The following is a 22,276-nucleotide window of genomic DNA, read 5'->3' as shown; positions in this document are numbered from 1 at the left end:
CCATTGTCTTTCAAACAACCCCAGTGACAACGTGTCGGTCAGTTTGCTGCCCCACACTATTCCCCACTGCTCTTTCGTATTAATCAGTGCCTCCTCTATTTCAGGCCACATCTCTGTGTCCTTCCATTTTGTGTGTTTTTTTACTGTTTATGTAAGACACTACTGTACTGAACAAATGATAGAAGAATAAGCTTCTATGGTTGACTAATGTCATCGGGTTATGGATACAGTCATGTACTTTTGGAAGCAGGATGTCCAAGAATTCAACAACTAGTTAATTTCAGTTTAGGTTAATCACAATTATTCTCCAAACTTCCTTATTTAGTTTATGGACTTTATTTAATTACAGTTATAAAGACAGGAAATAAATATTGCATTTTGTCAAAGTATAAAAAATGAAGGAAAAATGGAGACAGAGGCTAAGCTTCATTTGCGGCACAAACGTACTATAAAAGCGTTCATCCGTCCAGTCCACATTGACTCTGACCTCCGCTACGGACATCGCTGTCCTCGGAACCAGCTGTCTGTTCAGCAGTAGCTCCTGCGGTGCTGAAAGGACAGCAGCCGGCCAGAATGTCTTCACCAGGCGGACTAATGATAGAAACACTACCAAAAAAACATGTTCAATGGGTAAAAAAAAAAGATTTCTCAATTTGCTACATTAAAAAAAAGAACAAAAAAGGTTTATTTATGTCACATGCATGCCAAAAGGTCAGTGGTCCCTCTATCTCATGGCCACCAGCCAATGCAAATAGCGGTATGGCTACAAGCCTTGCAATCCTGCGTTGCTCTGTGTACAGTGATGCATAATAAATAGGGCAGCCGTTTGACTGACAAAATAATTCTGGAGCTTCTCGATTGGTGATCAAAGTTTAGGGGGCCTTAAACATCTTAACATGCATATTTAGGGGGGGCCTTAAACATCTTAACATGCACATTCTTGAACTTACCACTTCTACAAGAGCTGATAATATGTTACTAGATGTGTTGCAACATTGATTTAATTATGAGCATTTACAATTCTGGTAAGTTCAAACGTATGCATGTATTTATTATGATTACGGTTAAGTCTGTGCAAGCCGCCAAGTGTCTGCTCATACAATGTCCTCATGAGAAGAGCAACACAATGTTTGTGTGTGTGTGTGCCTAACATCTGAGTGTGTCTGGGTCGTGAGAGACAATTAGCAGCACACCTGTACTGTTATCAAACCCTAATGAGAGCGCCATGGAAACACAGATGAGCAACTGCACCTGTATTGTTCACTTCTTGCCTCAGGAGAGAGAGGAGCGTTCACTTGGCATGAAAACAACCTTTGGCAATTCATGTTTTGCACATTACAGTTAAGGTCTAATTGGGCTAAAAATGGGTTTATATCCTAGTAATTGTCTCTTTCATCTTTCACTCAAAACCTTCTTATTTTTTTGTCGTAGTTGGAACCATTGAAAGGTGAAATGTATGGAGTGTAATTTGTTGTGATTTAATTTAGGGTAATCTGTTTACCCTCAATTGTACAAAACAAATGGGACAGATGGTCGTACAAATTACCAGACAAGGTTTTATGGTTTTATTGAGAGGGAATACCAAACAAGCCAAGAGGTAACTTTCTGGAAAGCAAACAAAAGTGTGCACTGTACACCTTAGCTCCGTTTCTGTGAATCCTCGTGATTGTTGATTGTGTGCGCGTCTGTGTGTCTGTGTGTCTGTGTGTGTGTGAGTAAACAAAGTTTACACTGGAGCCTCCCAATGGGAGCACTGTTTGCAGGGGATGTAACGTGCTACGTGAGAGGTTTATGTGCACCACTGGGGAGATGTAGGCTAAGTCAAGAGAGCAACAATAGCAGTGCCTGTAGGTCCACAGTAATGTGGGGAATATCCTGCACAGCTTTTGAGCATAACAACACATGCCCCAAGGATTCTTGACACACCTGCAAAACATCTGCTGAAGAACTAAAGATCACGACTTGACTTTTCTATTATCCCCGAGTTCTGCTATAAAAACAAAAGTCTGCTACCGACAAGCACTGTGTTATCTAAATGCTCGTCACATTTTATATATCAGTCTGAAAATGACGTCATGTTTTTTTCCCCATTGAGGGTAGGACACTTCTTTTTTTTTTACATGGCTGAGCTGTCAATAAAAGTAGTCATGTTCTAGTAGATGGAGAAAGTTTTTTTTGCATTTAAACATCCAAACCTTTCATTCTAGATTAAATTGAAATGATGCTCTATATGCCTTCCCTCATCGTGACTGAAGACAGACTTTTGTGAGATCAAATTAACATTAGTTTTGAAAGATTGGTGAGAAATTGAGGCTGATTGCAGAACTACTCTCCTTTGTGTTGTTTTTATTTATTGTATAAACCTTGTATTATGTAATCGTGTCTCTGTTTTTAGGTTTGTTTTATGTCATCTGCCTCTCGGGACTACAGATGAAAAATAGCCTCTTGGCTAACTCTGGCACATTTACAGAAATGTTTTTATTAATGTTCACTGTTCCTTATCAAATAAACCAAAGTAAATACCCACTGAAGACACACAAAAAACAAGACAGTGAGCGTTAGTGCTGCAGTGAAGAATCTCTCCCCCCTTAGATTATGTTTCCTGTGTTGCCTAGTATCACGTGTCAGATGCCACATATTGCACAAGCATTGCAGCTTTATCCGTAAGAGTCCTGTCATGTTCGAACATGGAACTTTTCCATAACGTTCTACGTGTATGTGAAAGTCGAAGTTGCAATACGTTAACAGATGGATGAACCGAGCAATGTGACATATTACATGTCAGAGTTGAAGTGTGAAAGACAGTCGGTTTATTCTGTGACGATCAGAATGAGCTCGAGACTTCGTTCCTATATTTTGATAGTTTTAGAGGGGGATATATTCCACTCATTTTGAGTTTTATACTTATTTTGTGGGTTTCTACAGGAACATTTTTACAATTTTTCATGTAAAAAAAAAGTCAGTAGTTTCAGTGCGTATCTCTTTAAGACAAAGATGTGCTTGTAACATAGGAAGGGGAGTCAAATATGAATAACTTGTTTAATCTGTTGTTTTCTGACGTGGGCAGTCCACAAAAAAATAGAAAGTTTGAGAGTTTATAGGTTTGTCGGCACTCCAGATACCCAAATGCCAGTGCACAAGTACTGAACACATGTTTATGTAGTTTAAATACTAAAGGAGCAATATTGTACCTTACATAATATTGAAGAATACTGTGGTAAACTAAGGTTCTGACAGGACAACTGGGAAGTAGAGCTGCAAATGTTTATTTTTATTTTTAAATGACAACATTAAAATACTCCGATAGTGTTTTTAATTGTTTGCTTAATTCTAATTATTCTTCTTAAAGAAGTCTGAATTAACACACACATTTTGGGCATGTTCAAAATATATTTATTTTCTTTTTTAACCTCTGACTTTTCTTTCACAGATCCTGGACAACTGGAAATACCATAAATCAAAAGTGGCCTCCTATTGGTTAGTGAAGCTGGACTCGACCAAACAGCGAAAGGTGAGTCTCATGCTAGAATCAGATCACAGATATCTGAACCACTTTATGAATTTCTTGCCCCTCCAGATCATTTTTGTTTGTCCTTGGTTGCTACTGATGCTCAGCAGAATATCTGTCTTAAGTTTTACATCCGCTTCAATATACATATAGGGCAACTTGATTATTTCAGACCTGTTATTATCATATTTGATTGAATTTGGAACAGAGGTCACTGCTTCCTGAGCGGACTAGATCATAACCCCAACGATAGAATATTCAACTAAGAAGTTGAGAGTTTTAGCCTATTGGCTTGAAGGAAAGGCAATTGGAAATGTGGCTTTTAACTGCGGCGATTAATATGTTCCCAACCACACAAAGAAAAGTGAGTGAGAAAAATCAAGAAGCTTCAGCTAGTTATTAATACCTAATTAACTTATAACAATTAAAAATAGTTAGATTCAGAGATTATTGTCAGATATAATGCTTCATTTTCACAGGTATCTTGAAGTCTTAAAAATCATCCAGAATTTACTTTTGACACCTGTCCAAGTTTCCTGCCTGCACCCTTAGATCCCAGCCTATACTGTCACCCTGTACAGCATGGGCGTTGTTAAAACCGGTGAATGTGACAAAATGTCAGCGCTTTTGGCCATTCCTTTGAATCCTTTTGAAAAACTTTTAAAGTACGAAAATAATCCCCAAAATCAAGCTTCAGAGGGAAAAAAAGAAGAAAAAAGACACGCATGAAGATCATTATCATGTCAGACAGTGACACCAAATAGGATGTAAACAAGACAGGAGAGGGGGCAAGACGGCAAATGCCATCCGGTAGGCGTGTCAGAAATGATGTGATCTCTCAGCCGCTGCTTTCTGCACAACTCTTCTTGGCTGTGTGGTGGGCTGTGGCGGTGCGAGCCGATGTTTTATTTGGAGTGGAGCAGCCTAATGAGCAGCAGGCAGAGGTCAGGAATGTAGAGCCCACCGGTCTGCCATCTGATTACCATACCAACACATATCTGTGCATGTGTGTGTGTGTGTGCGTGTTTACTCATCTATCAGTTTGTCGGAGTGTGTATGCGTGTCTCGCTCGCCTCATATTGGAAATCTTCCCTCTTCGCATCACACGCACACACAGTCAGACGGGAACGTCAGTAATGAGAAGCGGGGAATCAAAGTAGAAGAGCCACAGTGCTGCACTCTGAGCGGGGTGAAAAGGGAAAGAATAGGGGAGGAAGAGAAGGCAGTGAGGTGGGTAGGGATGGAAATTTACGGAGAGGGGAAGATGGAAGGCTGGCGCAGGTGTCCTCAGACCGCATGGGAACTTCTGACACCTTCTCTCCAAGACTGACGTTGGTGCAGCAATTAGTCCTCTTTTTGTGTCCTCCTCCTACCACGGTCACCCCCCCCCCCCCCCCCCCCCACACACACACACACACACACACACACGCGTCCTCAGTCACCGGGTTCATCAAGAAATGCATAGATGACGTTGTTCCTACCAAGTCGGTTCGGATTTATCCCAACCAGAAACCGTGGATAAATGGCGATGTTCGCGCTGCACTCTGCACGCGTAACACCGCCTTTGACTCCGGGAATATGGCGGAATACAAAAGAGCCCGCTACGACCTCCGTAAGACCATCGGCTCTGCCAAGCAGGAGTTCAGGAACAAGGTGGAGGAAAAGCTCAAGAGCCATGACGTGAGAGGTGTGTGGAAGGGGCTACAGACAATCACGGACTTCAGAGGGAGAACCAGCGGTGAAGAGAACTCCTCTACCTCCCTCCCAGGCGAGCTAAATACATTCTTTGCTCGGTTCGACGTGAACGGCAGCCCGCCGGAGGCAGCGCCCCCCGAGGAGACCAGCCTGCTGATCATCTCAGAGGCTGACGTGCGCAGAGCCTTCAAGCGGGTGGACATCCGGAAGGCGGCAGGTCCCGACCACATCCCGGGGCGCGCCCTCAGAGCATGTGCAGACCAGTTGGCAGGAGTCTTCGCAGACATCTTCAACCTCTCCCTGTCCCAGGCTGTTGTTCCTGAGAGCTTCAAGATGTCCACCATTGTGCCTGTCCCCAAACACCCCAAGGTAACCTGCCTGAATGACTGGAGACCCGTAGCCCTCACCTCGATTGTCAGTAAATGCTTTGAGAGGTTGGTCAAGGACTTCATTTGTTCCATGTTGCCTGCCACGCTGGACCCATGGCAATTTGCATATCGTCAAAACAGATCCACCGACGACGCAATTGCCATGGCACTTCACACCGCCTTTCCCACCTGGAGGGAGGAACTGTTGTGTGCGAATGCTGGTTGTGGACTACAGCTCAGCGTTCAACACTATTGTTCCCGCCAAGCTCGACACCAAGCTCAGAGGTCTAGGCCTGCACTCTACCATGTGCAGCTGGATACTGGACTTCCTGTCGGGCCGCCGCCAGGTGGTGAGGATGGGCAGTACCACCTCAGAGCCGCTGACCCTCAACACGGGAGCCCCTCAGGGATGCGTGTTGAGCCCTCTCTCTACTCCCTGTACACCCACGACTGCACGGCCATGCACAGCTCCAACGTCATCATCAAGTTTGCTGACGACACAACAGTGTTGGGGCTGATCACCGACGGCACGAGACAGCCTACAGGGAGGAGGTTGGATCACTGGTACAGTGGTGCCAGGAGAACAGCCTCGTCCTCAACGTCAAGAAGACCAAGGAGCTGATCGTGGACTACAGGAAGCGGAGAGGAGAGCACACCCCCATCTCCATAGACGGGGTTGCAGTAGAGAGGTCAGCAGCTTCAAGTTCCTCGGCGTGCACATCTCCGAGGACCTCACATGGACCACGCACACCACTCACGTGGTGAAAAGGGCCCAACAACGCCTGTATTTCCTTAGGCGACTGAGGAAATTCAACATGGCCCCCGCATCCTCAGATCATTCTACACCAGTACCATCGAGAGTGTTCTGACAGGTTGCATCACCGTCTGGTACGGGAACTGCACCGCCCTGGGCGAGGGCACTACAGAGGGTGGTGCGGTCGGCACAGTACATCGTTGGAGGTGAGCTTCCCTCCATCCTGGACATATACACCAAGCGGTGCGTGGCCAGGGCCAAACGGATGATGAAAGACAATAACCACCCCGGCCACAAACTGTTCACCCTTCTACCGTCAGGCAGGCGATACCGCAGTATCAAGTGCCGCACAAACAGACTGAGGGACAGCTTCTTCAGTCAGGCCATCAGGCTGCTGAACAAGGACTGAGACCCTCATTAACGTCATTAATATCTATGGCCATGGTGTATATTTTATTACATTGTTTTATATATATATATATTGTATATATATATTGTATGTATATACATATATATATATATATTGTCTCAAAAAAGTGTATATTTTATTACATTGTTTTATATATATATATTGTCATGATGTATATTCTATTACATTGTTTTATATATATATTGTTAATACTTTCTTCTTTTTTTGTGTGGATATTGTATAGTTTATTCTCATTCTTATTATTTTTTTAGTCTGCTACTGCTGTCGGGTGTTTTGCACATAAGAATTTCACAAACCGATTATACTTGTATAAAAGGGGATGTGACAATAAAAACTTGAAACTTGAAACTTGAAACTGAAACACTACACATGGACTGTATGCCTGTGTATGCTTCATGAATGCAGAGGTAAACTTGCACAAATCCTCATTACATGTGTTTAATGATTGATGAAATCATTTTTCAGTATGCGTTGGTGCATTTACAATACGTGGGGATGTTCCCGTGTGTGTGCATGCATCCCGTCTGTGTATTCATTAAAGCAAGCTTGCTCTCTGTTACTGAGTGAATGCATTAGCCTCTGTGATTGCAAATGTTACGCTAAGAAAAAAAGAAAAGAGAGAGAAATCTTACAGTTGGAACGAATGCCAACTCACGCGTCTCAATTAGAAATAGTCACCTTTCGTCTCACAAGAGTAATTTCTCTTATTATCACATCCTTGATTTAAGTTTTTGGTCTCTCGTTTTCTCCCTCATTGCGCTCTCACTCTCTCTGTCCCTCAGGTGTTGGACATTGTTCGTACGAATGTACGCTCAGTGATGCAAAGGATCTGGAGGGAGCCGGATGTAGAAAGTCTCCACGTCTACCGGCTCTTTAACCGCATCTTCAACCGGCTGCTCTGGAGTCACGGCCAGGGCCTGTGGAACTGCTACTCCAACACTGGGTAGGCCAGTCTTTGCAAGGTTATGAGCTGGGTTTGGATGAGGATGGAGAGGCTCGGAGGCGCTTGAAACAAATTGTCACGACTGTTGTAGCCAGAGAGAGAGAGAGAAGACCCAAACGCCAACAACGTTCCACAGAAACTTTAATCTTCTTAACTCAGTCATACACAATAACAGGTCAAACACGCACAATCACTATGGTTCTAAACAGTACACACCAACACTGGGGAATGAGACAAACAGGGTTTAAATACACAGGGACGGTGCAGGTGATTGGACACAGGTGGAAACAATCAGGGACAGGGCAGACAATCACAGGGCCAGGAAGTGCAGGGATACAGAAGACACGAGAGACTGGAGCCGTTTCTCAATACGCATTCTTGTCCGTACTTTTCTGTACTTGTGTTCTCGTGAAACGTCATCAGTCGCAGCCCGAGTACATGTTCCAATTCAAAGTTCGCTTCTCGCAAAGCACGGTCAAAATACCCGGATGTGACTTGACCCTCCCACTTTCCGGAGGATGCATCAGAGGAGTCTTGTGCGTACTCTGGCCAGCCGATATCCCAGAATGCATTTCACACCAGCAAGCGGAAACAATAGCGGAGGAGAAAATTAACTACTAACAGTTGACTTTTTCTAAACTACTGTTGTTGAGTCAGAAATGGCATTTTAGGATGTTTTCAGGCGAGAAGTTAGTTTAAAAATGAAATCTGTGGTCGGTTTGTTATTATTCCGCCTAATAAAGATCTGTGCCGTAGATTTGAGGTTCTGCTCGCTCAGTACGCTCCGCAGCGCCGGGCGGTCAGCGCGCTGTGTGGCCGCCGAGAGCAGCCTGATCTCGGCAGTACTTTTTAAAATGCTCCGCTAGCTCTCCGTAGCGGTTAAACATGAGAAATAATAATTGGGTTTTGGAGGATCTAACGAGCACAAAGAGTTTATTATTTATTCACAGATAACGTTAAATCAGTTTGACTGAGGGTTAAGATTCATAACTTAATATTTTATTAAACTTTAACATTGAACTATAGTGCTGTCTTTTTACTTTTGACCAAATTGTTTGCAATTACATGTGTAATATAACTATATATACATACAAATATATATATACACAAATATATATAACAAATATGTATAAACAATATATATATATGATTTTATTTTTTACACAATATATATATACAATTATATGTGTAATATTATTTTATTTTGAATGTGTGCATATAAATATATATATATATATATATATCACTCACAATTCTAAATAAAATATTTATATTTAAAGGATACTGAAAAAAGCAGGGTTGTCATATTTTGTTTGACAGTAAAAAGTAATTTACAGTGAAAAATTGGAGTAAACTCATGAGCAAGAACGGCTGATGTGGTGACGTCATCAAGTAAGCTGCTGTTCCAATCGCAGAAAGACCGTTCTCCCATCCTTCGGAGTCTGGACTCCCAAGACCAGACTCCAAAAGAACACAAGTCTGTACTCAGTGTACTTTGAATTGAAAAACAGCGTGGTACTTCAAAATAAAACAAGACACAATAACTCCAGATCGTGATACAAATAGTCCGTTAGGGTTCAACCACAATAGCAAAAAATACTTTCATCAAAGAATACAGGACTGTCTCAGAAAATTAGAATATTGTGATAAAGTTCTTTATTTTCTGTAATGCAATTAAAAAAACAAAAATGTCATGCATTCTGGATTCATTACAAATCAACTGAAATATTGCAAGCCTTTTATTCTTTTAATATTGCTGATTATGGCTTACAGCTTAAGAAAACTCTAAAATCCTATCTCATAAAATTTGAATATTTCCTCAGACCAAGTAAAAAAAAAGATTTATAACAGCAAAACAAAATCAAACATTTGAAAATGTGTTTCCAGGTGTTTCGAGTTAATTAGACGATTCAAGTGATTTGTTTAATACTACTAGTATACTTTTTCATGATATTCTAATATTTAGAGATAGGATATTTGAGTTTTCTTAAGCTGTAAGCCATAATCAGCAATATTAAAAGAATAAAAGGCTTGCAATATTTCAGTTGATTTGTAATGAATCCAGAATGCATGACATTTTTGTTTTTTTAATTGCATTACAGAAAATAAAGAACTTTATCACAATATTCTAATTTTCTGAGACAGTCCTGTAAGTACATGCAAGACATTTTCAAAATTTTACTTTAATTGGTAACTTAAACTAAGATCAACTAACAAAGAACAAAATCTAGAGATGTTGAAAATGAGCCCAGAGCATCAGAAAGTACTCCCTTTATGAACAGAGATGTTCATGGACACTAATTATTCTCCCCAACACAAACAAGTGATCACACTGCAGGCCAATTATCGCTCTATTCATTGCATAACGCCACTCTCCCTCTCCATAACTAAAAGTTCACGCTCCTCGCAATCTCTCAATGTCCTTAAGCCCAGTGTTCGTCAATATATATCATTTTCAGTGACAGCAGAGACAATTTGCCATTTTTATTCAGTATGACGAGGGAAGCAACTGCAGCTGAATGACAGCGAGTGAGTGACAGGCCGACCAGACCCCGCTGCACTTTCCTGAAAGCTCTTGAGGATGAAAGAAACATGTTCCTCGAGGGAGACTGGGTGCAAATTAAGGTCACAAATCTGGGCTGTTAATCAGGGCTTTTTCACAGGTGAGAGCAAGAAAAGGAGAGGGGCGGAATGGAAGCAGGAAGGAGGTGAATAAAGGCCTCTCAGTTCTTTGAGTATAGTGTGTGTTATCAGATACTTTGAAGTTTTCGTTTGGCTTCTTTATTTTTATTTATTTCTCCTCCTACTTTTTTGATGCGACAGTCAGTGACTTCCTACAAGAGGAGTCACTGCCGTGAACCAACCAAGCCAATTTGATCACGTTCCTATAGAAACCCTCAAAACAGCAGACACACAAACACACACAACTAATGTTTCCCGTCAATGGTTTACATTGACTTTCTTAACCCTTGTGTTGCCTTCGGGTCAATTTGACCCGATTCAATGTTTCACCCTCCTGTTACCTTTATATTTACTAACATATTTTACCCTTGAGGTCAATATGACCCCAGCTATTAAAATCTCCAGAAAATTATTAGAATTAATATTGTTTTCCAAGTTTAAGTGTGAGGTACTTTATGTTTGTTTGTTGACTCCCGAAAGAACACCGACATTAAACATTGAATCGGGTCAAATTGACCCGAAGGCGACAGGAGGGTTAAATATTGAATCGGGTCAAAATGACCCGAAGGCAACACAAGGGTTAAACACACATTCTGCTTCCTTTAAAGACAAGAATGCTTTCCATACAATTATTTTGTGCACACACACACACACACATACACACACACACCTCACATTCAGACAGCTGTTGTGCCGGAGCTTTTCATCTTGTCTGTGATGGAGGTGTGACCTTCTTGTATCTCCTCCTCTCCATATTCTTTACAGTTTAGTTCCCCCGACGCAGAGGGCTCAGAGGGTGTAACTGACGTCTCTGCCCACACCCTAAACTCCTTGGCAGTCGTAACTGAGGGAAAGTGAACAAGGCAGTGAGTGGGTGATAGAGATGAAGGGGCCGATGAGCAGAAGGCAAGAAGGGTGGGGGCCCCTGAAAAAAAGAGAGGAGATTGATTGAAAATGAGACATTGTAGAAATAAAATTGTTGAGAAAAGATTGGGTGGAGGGGTAGATGGATGTGAGGATTAGCCTCGCCTCAGCTACCCCCAGCACGCTGCGCACCATGCAGCTTTTTGTCCGACTACAACCCGCCCGGCTGATCCAGTGAGAATGCTCGCCTACCGTCTGGCCCCTCCCTGCAACAGGCCACGGCCCGAACATGGATGAACCCAACAGGGGGGCTCGATGTCATGCAGCGACAGAGAAGCTGTGCACCTTGAAAAGCACACTCTAAATCACCCTCGCTGCCTCTTGTTTGATATTTTATCTAAGGGACTTAACAACAATCAAACGGTCTGGCAGCTATTGTGGGCAATGAATTCAACAGGCTTTGAAAACGACTTAGAGAAAAAGAATGGAAAAAAACCCTCTGTTTTGAACCCTTTCAGAGGAAGCACCCCCCACCTCCTAAGAAGTGAATGGGGGTAGACATCAAACGTACCCCCCTGGGTTGTATGTCTCAGTTGTTGAAGCTCCCTCACAGTCAGGGGTATGTCCGGGGTTTTAAATGGGGTTAACTGTACTCGGATTTGTTTCATCCTACCTCCCTGTGTGCCTTCCTGCATGTCTGTGGAAGTGTTTATGCAAATGCTAACGCACACTTGTACAGCGAAGGCTGAACTGTTTTAAGAATATATGAATGAATGTGACTGAATCTGTGTGCCAGCGCGATTCATACACATGATACACATGTACTGTGTACTTGTGCATGCTGATCAATACATGGTGATGATTACCTTGAACTACTAACTTTATTTGAGTGTGTGTGTGCGCGTGTATGTGTGTGTGTGTGTGTGTGTGTGTGTTCTCGTGTGCTCTCCAGTTCATCGTGGGAGACCATCTTCAGTAAGAGCAGCGAGGTGGTGTTACCCCAGGAGCTGCTGTGCTGCCGCCGGTTGGTCCAGCTGTGCCGAGACTGCCTGCTGGTCGTCTACAAGTTTGTCTCAGAGTCCCGTGGCTCTTTGACCGGACTCAGCCCGGAGTGGGACGACACCAGGTGAGAAGGACACCCAACCCTTCAATGACTTCCCCATGAGGTCTTTATTTTTTAAAGATTCTTCTCGCTTCAGTGCTGTAATAGAGACTTCATTACACTATAAGGTACCACGTAAGATTCAACGACACTATGGGATTCAAAAGTCCCAGGTTAAAGCTCTTCTCGATGTAGAAAGGGCATTCCTCGCAATGTCTTCAGTAGCATAAATACATTATTTTCATGGCTATTATTGTCCTAGTTGACAGATTCAATTAGTGTACCTTCATAACAGTATCAAAACACGAGAAAACCACAACACGCTACATATCAGGGGAAGGAAATCTAGTGCAGAAGGATATTGAACTTGCGTTAGGATTAACAGATTGAGATCCTTGGTGATGGGAATATCTATTTTGGTGTCTTCCTCCGATTGATATTTAGGTCCAGGGGGAAATTGTTTTTTGAAATCAGGTTAGTTATAAACTTCTTTAAAATTGCCTTTAGAAAGTTCTGCAGGAAAAAAATATATAATTTAGTAAATAAATGAACACACTTTGACATCCTGTGAAAAAACTTTGATTTGAAAATCTGAAAAGCAATCGTCTTTAAACTTCTCTCAGGAAACAGTTCCCCTCTCTCCTCCATGGAGACTTAGAGCCATCATCTTTATCAAATAACCCCGATAAAACAAACAAAACAAAAAAATCTGCCTCATTCTATTTTTACTGTTGATCCCCGCAGGAGACAGCAGCTCAGGTTTGGAGTAAGGGAACTTTTAAAGCACATATGCTTTGTGCTGGCAGACAGTAAGGGAGGGGGGAGAGGGAGAGAGGGAGTGTGCTGTTAACAGGAAATAATGGGCCACAGATTAGTGCTCAGGTTAGCCCGGGGCCCCCGAGGCCTGCTTAATTCAATTAGAGCCCAGATGAGCCTGTGCAGCAAATGACCTTACGAGAGAGAGAGAGCTCTTTTTTTCTTCTTCTGGGGCCTCGCTTTACATGATTCATAACTCTTGCGCACATCTTAACAGGCTATCACTTTGTGCCTCCAGTATAAAAACCTCTGCTCTTAAAAGAAGTTTCAAAAAACTGATGTGGGGTTTGTGTCCAGTGGTAGAGCCACTTGTGTGTTGGCTAAACTGACATTGTTGCTTTTGATTGTTGTATTTTAAGCATATATATTTTGAGGGTGTATCCAAAATTATAAATTAGTCGGCTGTGTCGATTTTAAGTTGAGGCTGTAACTGGATTGAAAAAGTCAAGCAGACCCAAAAGGACACATTTGGTGTACCCATATGTTTGCAGTCGGTGTCCTTGAGAGTCCATGTAAGCCTTGGTGTATCTCTCCTTATTTCTTCTGTCTATATATGTCCGTGTAAAAAAGCTTACCATTTGCTGCTGGACCAGCCTCGACCCATGGCTCCACCCCTGCTGCTGTCGCTGTCGCTTCTTCCTCCTCCTCTGTCTCTTCGCCCCTCAACGCAGGTCTCTGCTTGGTTTAGTCCTGCTAAACCCCCCCCCCCCCCATCTTCCAGCACCGTCCCTGTTCCTTGCTCTCCGCGGCTTCCCACCGCCTCACCGCTGAAACAAGACTTGGTCCCACCTGCCCAATGACGGTTGCTTTAGCTGCACAAGCAACAGTCTAGCATGGTCTCCTCTCCTTTGCCTCACTAAAATAAGTGCTGTTTGGATCGACTTAAACATGACATTCGGGTGCGTTTCACATGATCTGATGCCCACAACTATAGACAATATATTGGAAAGGAAGGAGGAGATAGGAGAAGAAAGCATCCTATGACTGTTAAGAGCACCGTTTGTCCAACCATTGGGCCAGCTTGCTGTACCTCACCAGCCAATCCCCCTGCCGCCACATGCTTAACTATGCCTTTCGTTTATCAAGAGCATCTTACACTGAGTGCATTTTTTGTCCGAGTGGCCTCAGTGGAAGCCGAGCGCCTCACCTCCTCACCTCACCTCCGCATCAGTGCCATGATCAGCCTCAGCACCGCTCTTTTTTCTCATCACAAGAGCACAGAAAAAGGCTCAGCTTGCATCGTGTGGTTTGCAGTTTCACAAAACGCGCGGTTCGCATCGCTCCATCAGGCACGCAGGAAGCAGACGCGATCCGTCGCCACTTCAGATAGAAGAGAAGTATTTAGGATTATTTTCACATTGATGGATAAGCTTTCAATATAAGAGGGTAAACTGACTGTGTGTGAGAGTGTGTGTGTTCATGCACATGTCATGTGACTGTTAGGCAACGATTATCAGTCCCTCAATGTTTTACACTGAAACTAGCCTCACTCTTTACTATTTATCTCGTGCTGTGTCCACATGCAACTGACACAAACATTTAAAGGATACATTATATTTAGAGACACACAGATTCGTTTTTTTTTGGCCATTTTCTTTTTCTTAAAGTTCTTTTTTAAATTTACTATAATTCAAAGTCTGTGTAAACCGTGAACATTTTTAAATGTTATCCTTTAACTTTGTTATCGTTATCTACCGTGGTTATTTGCATACAAACATACATTTCAAATGACTAGTAAATATATGAATATGAATAAGTATTATTAAATTAAACGGATCATAATTTCATGTCTGATATAAATTTGATATTGCTGTGAAAACATCTCCTTCAAACAACTGTATTTATTAATGTGCCAAAAATGAAATTGTACGAGAACACAGCGTGAACACACCGGACGGTGCGAGGGAGAGACGCTGTGCTATCGGCACACCAGCCAGTCACTGTGGTGCATGGGAATTAATAAGGAACAACGAGTGTCTCAATAACTTTGTTGTTCCAAGTATTTTAAAGGTGGTTCCTGCACGGCTCATTTTCGACTTGAAGTTGTGATAAATTGTGAACTTCATGTCTGAGTGTGGCTGGTTACCGCCTGTGTCGCTGTGTGCTGACGTAAAGCTCCACGCACGAGTGTAAATATGATCGGCAACAAATTGGAAACATGAAACTGACCGGTCATGTGAACCGGTTGTTCAGCTGCAAAGAGTCCGGTTTCGATCGGCAACTAATCAATCAGTGCATCTCTAATTCTATTTGAAACAACTCTCCAATGCCCATATGCACTGTGCCTGCAAAGAGGAGTGTGCATTTCCTCCCCCATGTCTCACATTGGAATGGTAAGTAAAGTTGTAAATAAATGATTTAATGATAAAACAATAATTAGGTTTATTTTATCCGGTTAACATCACAACTTCGCTGAACTAAAATAAACGTCAGACAAAACTACTGGAGAAATAGGTCAATACATGATTTCTATGAGATGACCAGCTATTAATGAGACATAATTAATGGCACCTGAATACTATGTGGGACATTTCTCAAAGACCCAAGTGGACAGATAATGACAGTTTCCAGTTCAATATGTTATCTGGAAGAACAGTTTGGCAAACCTCCACATTCTGACTACTTGAACCACTTCACACATTAAAACTCAATATCCACAGTCTCTTGTGCATGTCCACACATATACGTAGCACATACCCTCGCAAAGCTCTTGGCAGCCTTTGGCACTCGTCAAAATAGGTCTGTAGGTTGGCATCTTTGGGGACTCCATTGTTGACCACACATGCCCGCTCTTGTTCAAGCCTCCTTCCTCTGTCGAGTGCCCTGAACCGGTATGTCAACAGCCCCATTGGTCAAAGCAAAGTCCTTCAGTTTTGTGTGGACAGATGAGAGGAAGTAGGCAAATAGCTCCACTAATGACTTTCTTGTTAAGCGTGGAATTACTGTCACTACCCAAAGACAATTTCCCCATGATGACAAAAGTTTCAGATTCCATTACCTTTCATCTGTCGGAAAAGTGTGGCAGTAATTAGGGTTAATTGGGGTGTTGAGCTGAATGTGGGCTGCAGATAACCTTCGAGGCTCTTTGTACCTCTTGGTTTATGATTGCGTTAGCTATCGCCAGTCTTTCCCTCCATCCTTAGTCCTGACATTTTGTTTTCGGCTGGCCTCCTCTTAATTCGCAGTGGCAGTTGCATCTCGATGGACGACTAAAGAGGAGCGCGGAAGGCCTGTCAGGAGGAACAGCGGTGGATTGTAGCTTTACATGTCAGGAGCAGAGCAGCCGAGTATCTTTCCGTCTCCCGGTCAACTGATGGATTGAAGCAAAGCACAAGTGCATGAACAAGCCTCCCCCTGGCTTTCAAGCATGCACGTTGTTACGATCTTCTTTGTGATCAAACGGAGGACGAACCTGGAAGATACCGAATGTGAATCCAATGAAATATAGCCTGCAGAGGCAGCGGCCATTTGGACGTGAGAAGCCCTCCTTTCTATAAGCAGAATATTCTCAAAGTTAATACCAGAAGATCTCTGAAGAACACACACCCGGGCCCCCAATGGATGTTCAATATTTGATTTACTTTTTTTTTTTTTTTAGACTGTCATTTCCCTGCCTGGGCTTCTGGGTTTTCAGCCAAAGCCTTATGGAAATGAAGAGGGGAAAAAGAAAAAAAAATCACACCAAAAACCCATTAACAGAATCCCAATGGATGAATCACATAGAGGCATGTGATGGAATAAGATGCCAAGCAAGGGGAAGAGAAACATAATAAATGTAGAAAGAAATGTAAACAAAGAGCATACAAAATCATGGTATGAAATCACTAAATGTAACCTTGAAGACTGCACTTAGAAGTAAATATCAAAGGCAACAAATATCCTCCCCACTTGTTCTCTTGGGTTTGAGTGGAGGAGTTTAGGAAGTGCCGGATTGAGCCCTTGTTCACCAAGTCCAGTCAGAACCGAGGAGGATGTGCTGGAGGGATACCCACGGCCCACTTGAAGCCGCTTCAAGGACACTCTCGTTGGACTAAATGAAGTTAATTTGGAGCTATTCTAACTCTCCCGAGTCTGGGGCTACGTTGAAGCGGGCGCCCTTAGCGACATGTGCTTTTTTTTCTCTTTCCGGTCGACTTTAGAAGAAACTGCTCAGCTAATTTGTCCGAGAGCTATTTCCCAAGGAGAGAGCTGTCAGAGGAAAAATGTATGCTATCTCTGCGCCAGCTTAAAAGAAGATATCATTTCTCCCCCCTGTGACCCTCCGCCCCACTGGCGCCGTTTTGATTAGATTGTCACATCTTAAACACTTCCACAGGGACCATTTCCTTTGTCCATTGTACTCTTTCAACTGAACAATTATTAGATGTATTTTTTATTAGCTAAAAATCCATGCTGCGGGAGTGGCAAAAAAAAAGGTCACATAATATATAACATAACAATATGACAAGTGTGCTGCAAAAGCCTATTAATGTAAGTCATTCTCCCAACTGCTCAGTCTGGAAGAATTCAAACCTCCCCTGTCTCATGTCTTCTGAACAGTACCCCAACATTTGCATAACCTTCAGTTAACCTTGCCCACGATTTGATCATCTCATCTGACATTGCTCTGACAACCATATCTGACTCATTTCCAGTCGCTAAGGAGGATGGGAGCAGGGTTCAGCCCCTCCTTACTCTGCCTCAACCTGACGCTGGTCTCATTCTCAGGTACTGGAACGCTGTTAGCAGGAGCTGCCTCACTGCTCTGTCTCGGTGGAAGGTGTCATAGAAAAGTCTTAGAAAGGTACTGACGCCTCTGCCTCGGAATGATAGGTGAGGATTTTCTGTTCATGATACCAGAAACTAAAAAAGGTTAAAAGTTGAAAAGTTCCTTTGCACTGAAAGGATCTGCTTCTTTTAGTATACAGTCAATAATTCATTTTTCTACGAGCACATACCTAAATACTGCCTATAACCTAATCAAACAGGACTCTGACTGAGAGTTTACATTTGGTACATTACATAAAATTAGAGCTGGATTGAATAATCGATAACTCAGTCCAATTAATTGTCTACTATTTTGATAATTGAGTAATCAAAATAGTTGCCGTTAGTCCTGGATGATAAAGCCACACAATTGCTCTTTCCACATTTAAAATATGAGGATGTGATGCTTTTATTTGCCATCCATGAAAGTAAAGTGAATATACAGTATATGTATATTCTTTGACAGAACAGGACATCTCATCACCTTGGTGTGTGGGAGGAATTATAACCATCACTTTGAATTATTTTCGGGCATTTTATAGACAAAATGCTTTACTGAGTAATCCCAAAAGATTTAAAACGTCAGTTGCAGCAGCCCGACACAAAATAACCTGGATCTCTTGAATCTCACAATTCCAGCCTTCAATCTTTTTTTTCTCGTTTCAAGGGGAGGGTGGTGTCAATCTTGAAATCACCACGCTATTATTAAAATTGAAATGTGCAAATGGAGATGGCTGTAAAATGGTAGAAATATATGAAAAGATCTCAGTCCCGAGGACTGATGTGCCCTGACCTCTAAATTGTGACCTATGCCTATCTAATCCTCTCATTATGTTTATCCTTTCCCCTAATCCCTCCGTCCCTCGCTCGTGTCCGTCTGTCCAGGTATCTGCTGCCAGTGACCTCCCAGTTCATCATGAAGTGGCCTTCGTCCAGCTTTGGCCGCATCTCTTTGACAGTGCCACGGTCACGCAGCCTATTCGCCGCCAGGATGGGCCACTTCTGAGGCTCCCGACACCTTGCCTTTTGACCTCAACCTCCCTCCTCCGACTCTCCCCCAGCCAAACTCCGATCTCAGCAAGTCTGTTACAGATCTGAAGTCGAGGCAGCTCTGAAAACCGTCCGGAGCCTCAACCTGGCCACTTCCCCCTGTGGCAGACCAACAAAGAAGGGCCAGATGATTATGGATTGCTAAAGGGCCTTGTTCGTTTTAAATTAGCCTGGACCGGCCTAGACCAGCAGACCACCGGTACCCTCAAGCCTCACCTTTAGCCCCAGTAACACCAGACAATGGGTTTGTAATTGCTGTACTATAGCTACTGTACTGTACAAGTAAAAACAAAAAACAAATACTTAACAATGCAAGGATTATTTATTTATATACTTACTTATTTTGTAAGGTATTCCATGAATGCAGTGAATGCTGATGCAGAATGCAGATATGGAATGATCAACAAACTTGTTTGATGTATGGATGTAAACAAAAAAAAGAAAAACAAAAAAACTTATTTTAGTTATTTTGAATTTGATTTGATTCATAATTTATATCGACGGCTTTATGTTTGTAAATGTTTCAACAGTCACTTTATGTTCCAGTTTTTCCAGTGGAGAGATGGTGCCCGGAGAATTCAAAATGTTTTTGAATTTGCAAACGTCTGTTTTACCTGAGCGGTATGGAGTGCAGCATTATTAAGCAGCACAATGTTTAGAGATTCAATGTAGTAAAACCGAGCCTCTTTGCCTCAGAATGAGCTAACTTTGACGCCACGACGCAAAGAGCCAAACTGAGGAGAGCACCCAGTTCCTAATATGCACTTTGCAGTATGTCACAGAAAGAGAAAGTTGGGTGCACATAACAGTCGTGGTTGCATGCCTAGAGTTTTAGTCCCTCACCCAGATGAGGAGGAGCTGCGTTTGGAAAATACTTGAAGTTTTGTGTTGTTGTTTTTTTGTTGTCATAATTGTGTCTTCGTAGCGGCTTCACGAAGAAGGGTACACTTCACTTTTAGATTTGTACTCTGGAGTACGGACGTGTCAAAGATAATAAGGAAGTGTCACATCACTTTCAGACTGTGGCATGTTGATTGACTCGGATCGTCAGCTCAAATGTTCTGTACTGTGACGGCAGCGATTTCCCTGGGTCGAGCAGCCGCAGCCTTTTCTCCCAACGCATGGTCGGTACAGTTGCCGGGCAGATCATGGATAAGCACACGTACATCATGTGTTCAGTTTTAGTTAGGGTTTGTATGTCATGAAACCCTGTAGCACCTCAGTTAAATGTGGTATTAAATATTGATAGGGAGAAACGCAGCGTTACACGTTTAGTAGTTTTCTTGGCTCTGTGCGACCCAATGAGAGGACACTGGACTTAAAGAAGACGTGTGCGATACAGCACATTGTGAATTTTATACATCAACCCTGACTAACAAGTGTTGCAGCAATGCTGTGCTAAATCTGCTCACATTTAATTCCCATACACTGAACATCACTGCCAAATATTTTTATTTTGCCTAATTTTATTTGTGTTATTTAAGAGTAGTACTTTTTCATTAAAGGTATGATATTTTTAATTTTACATAGCAATAAAATGTTTAAACAAACGCATTTCCTCTTTTTGTCATTTGTTTTGTTCAGTGGTTCCCAGACAATCTTCAATGTTTTTTTTCTTTTATTCATCATATAAACATAAAAATGTAACTTTTACTGTGGGACCAAGCTTATTAAAAAAGGGTTTAAAGTTTTTTGTAGTAAAATAATCTTGTAAGAATAATACATCCACAGAGTTTTTAGAAAGCTGCCAAATAAAAGATATTGCTTTTCCTAAAAACACTAATTATGATTGTGAATAAATGTTTAAAAAAATGTAAGGGACCCTAAATTTATGTTTTGTTTATCTTGCTGGAAGATAACTGCCGTTTGCGTGCTGCTGAGAACACGATTTGAGAGCCAAAAGTAAAACAAAGTTGGTATCGTTGTATCTGTGTCCTCAGTGATCAAGTTGCCATTTAGTGTGGAAAGAAGGGATTAATGAGTCCGACGGCTTCACCTATCTTACCAATCCCGAGTGCTCGGCTTGCCTCACTTACACTCGTGTCTCTCCGTCTGCCTGCACAATACGTGACTACCGTGGCAACAAGTGACAACTGCGTAACTTCATTACGCTATGACGAATGATTCATCCCTTCACGTGGTTGTCTGTCTGACTCCACTCGACTATGAAATATAAGTTGTGCAACACAACGTCGTTCTCCACTTCTCTTATTGAGTAACTGCAGAATGTGAACCTCACACACAACATACATACTCTCATCAAGTCTCAAAACCCAAATACACAACAGAGCTGGTCCATAAGTAACTAGAATGGGCACTCGGTAGAGCGCATACCTTCGCATATCACAAGATTGGGCATTGAATTATGAACATGTTGGCATTAGTTGCATGCCAATTGGATACAAATTGACCGTGCTATGGTAAAAAGAAGATTTTGAACTTTCCTGACATTGACCTTTGACCCGATTGATCCCAAAATCGAATCAAATGGTCCCCGGATAATAACTAATCATCCCACCAAATCTCATGCGATTCGGTTTAAAACTTTTTTTGTTCTAATAATAATAATCATTTATTTTATATAGCGCTTCTCAAAGTCGCTTTACAGTTCAGAGTCCAGTAGTCATACACACACAGTCATCCCGGTGGTGGTAAGCTACATCAGTAGCCACAGCTGCCCTGGGGCAGACTGACGGAAGCGTGGCTGCCAATCAGCGCCTACGGCCCCGCCGACCACCACCAACATTCATTCACATCCATACGAACCGGGGTGAGGCTGCGGTGCATGTCTTTATGATGGAGGGGGAAACCGGAGTACCCGGAGGAAACCCACACAGACACGAGGAGAACATGCAAACTCCACACAGAAAGGGATTCGAACCCAGGGCCTTCTTGCTGTGAGGCGACAGTGCTAACCACTGAGCCACCGTGCTGCTGTTATGCGAGGAACACGCATACAAATATTTACATAAATAAATAAATACACGGCGATCAAAACATAACCTTCCGCATTTTCAATGCGAAGGTAAAGATGCAAACTCCTCATAAATACTATAAATTCTAATCTAGACAGATCCGGTCACCACTTGTGGTTGGGGGCAACCAGGCGGTGGGCATTACACTTCTGCATTGTGTCGACCAGCAGAGTGTCCACCGGGAGAACGCTGCGTGCTCTAAAATGCATTGAAACACACGAAAGCTGCGATGCAACACACACTCATCAGGTAGACATAACTCCACAATCTCTTTACATTTTTGCCTGCAATGGACAGCAATGTGAAAGTTTGACACGTTACAATTAATAGCGTATAAATACAT

General features: G+C 42.5%; 1 protein-coding gene across 2 annotated transcripts in view; it reads left to right on the top strand.

The window, feature by feature from the left end:
- Positions 1 to 20,512, top strand: part of ttll7 (tubulin tyrosine ligase-like family, member 7) — a 77,126-nt gene extending 56,614 nt beyond the window's left edge. Inside the window, exons 18-22 of one of the 2 annotated variants that reach the window (XM_056413913.1) lie at positions 3,431 to 3,511; positions 7,538 to 7,698; positions 12,197 to 12,370; positions 17,870 to 17,945; positions 18,794 to 20,512. In XM_056413913.1, coding sequence (XP_056269888.1) covers positions 3,431 to 3,511; positions 7,538 to 7,698; positions 12,197 to 12,370; positions 17,870 to 17,930 — 477 coding nt within the window. In that variant the 3' untranslated portion in view covers positions 17,931 to 17,945; positions 18,794 to 20,512. Of the gene's footprint in view, positions 1 to 3,430; positions 3,512 to 7,537; positions 7,699 to 12,196; positions 12,371 to 17,869; positions 17,975 to 18,793 lie in introns of both variants that reach the window. The other variant, XM_056413912.1, reaches the window with a different exon arrangement.
- Positions 20,513 to 22,276: the final 1,764 nt, after the last annotated feature.

This window comes from Pseudoliparis swirei, chromosome 5 (assembly GCF_029220125.1).
Source record: "Pseudoliparis swirei isolate HS2019 ecotype Mariana Trench chromosome 5, NWPU_hadal_v1, whole genome shotgun sequence".
Taxonomy (NCBI): Eukaryota; Metazoa; Chordata; class Actinopteri; order Perciformes; family Liparidae; genus Pseudoliparis; species Pseudoliparis swirei.
The sequence above is the reverse complement of the archived record's forward strand: the minus strand, read 5'-3'. Positions and strand labels throughout refer to the sequence as shown.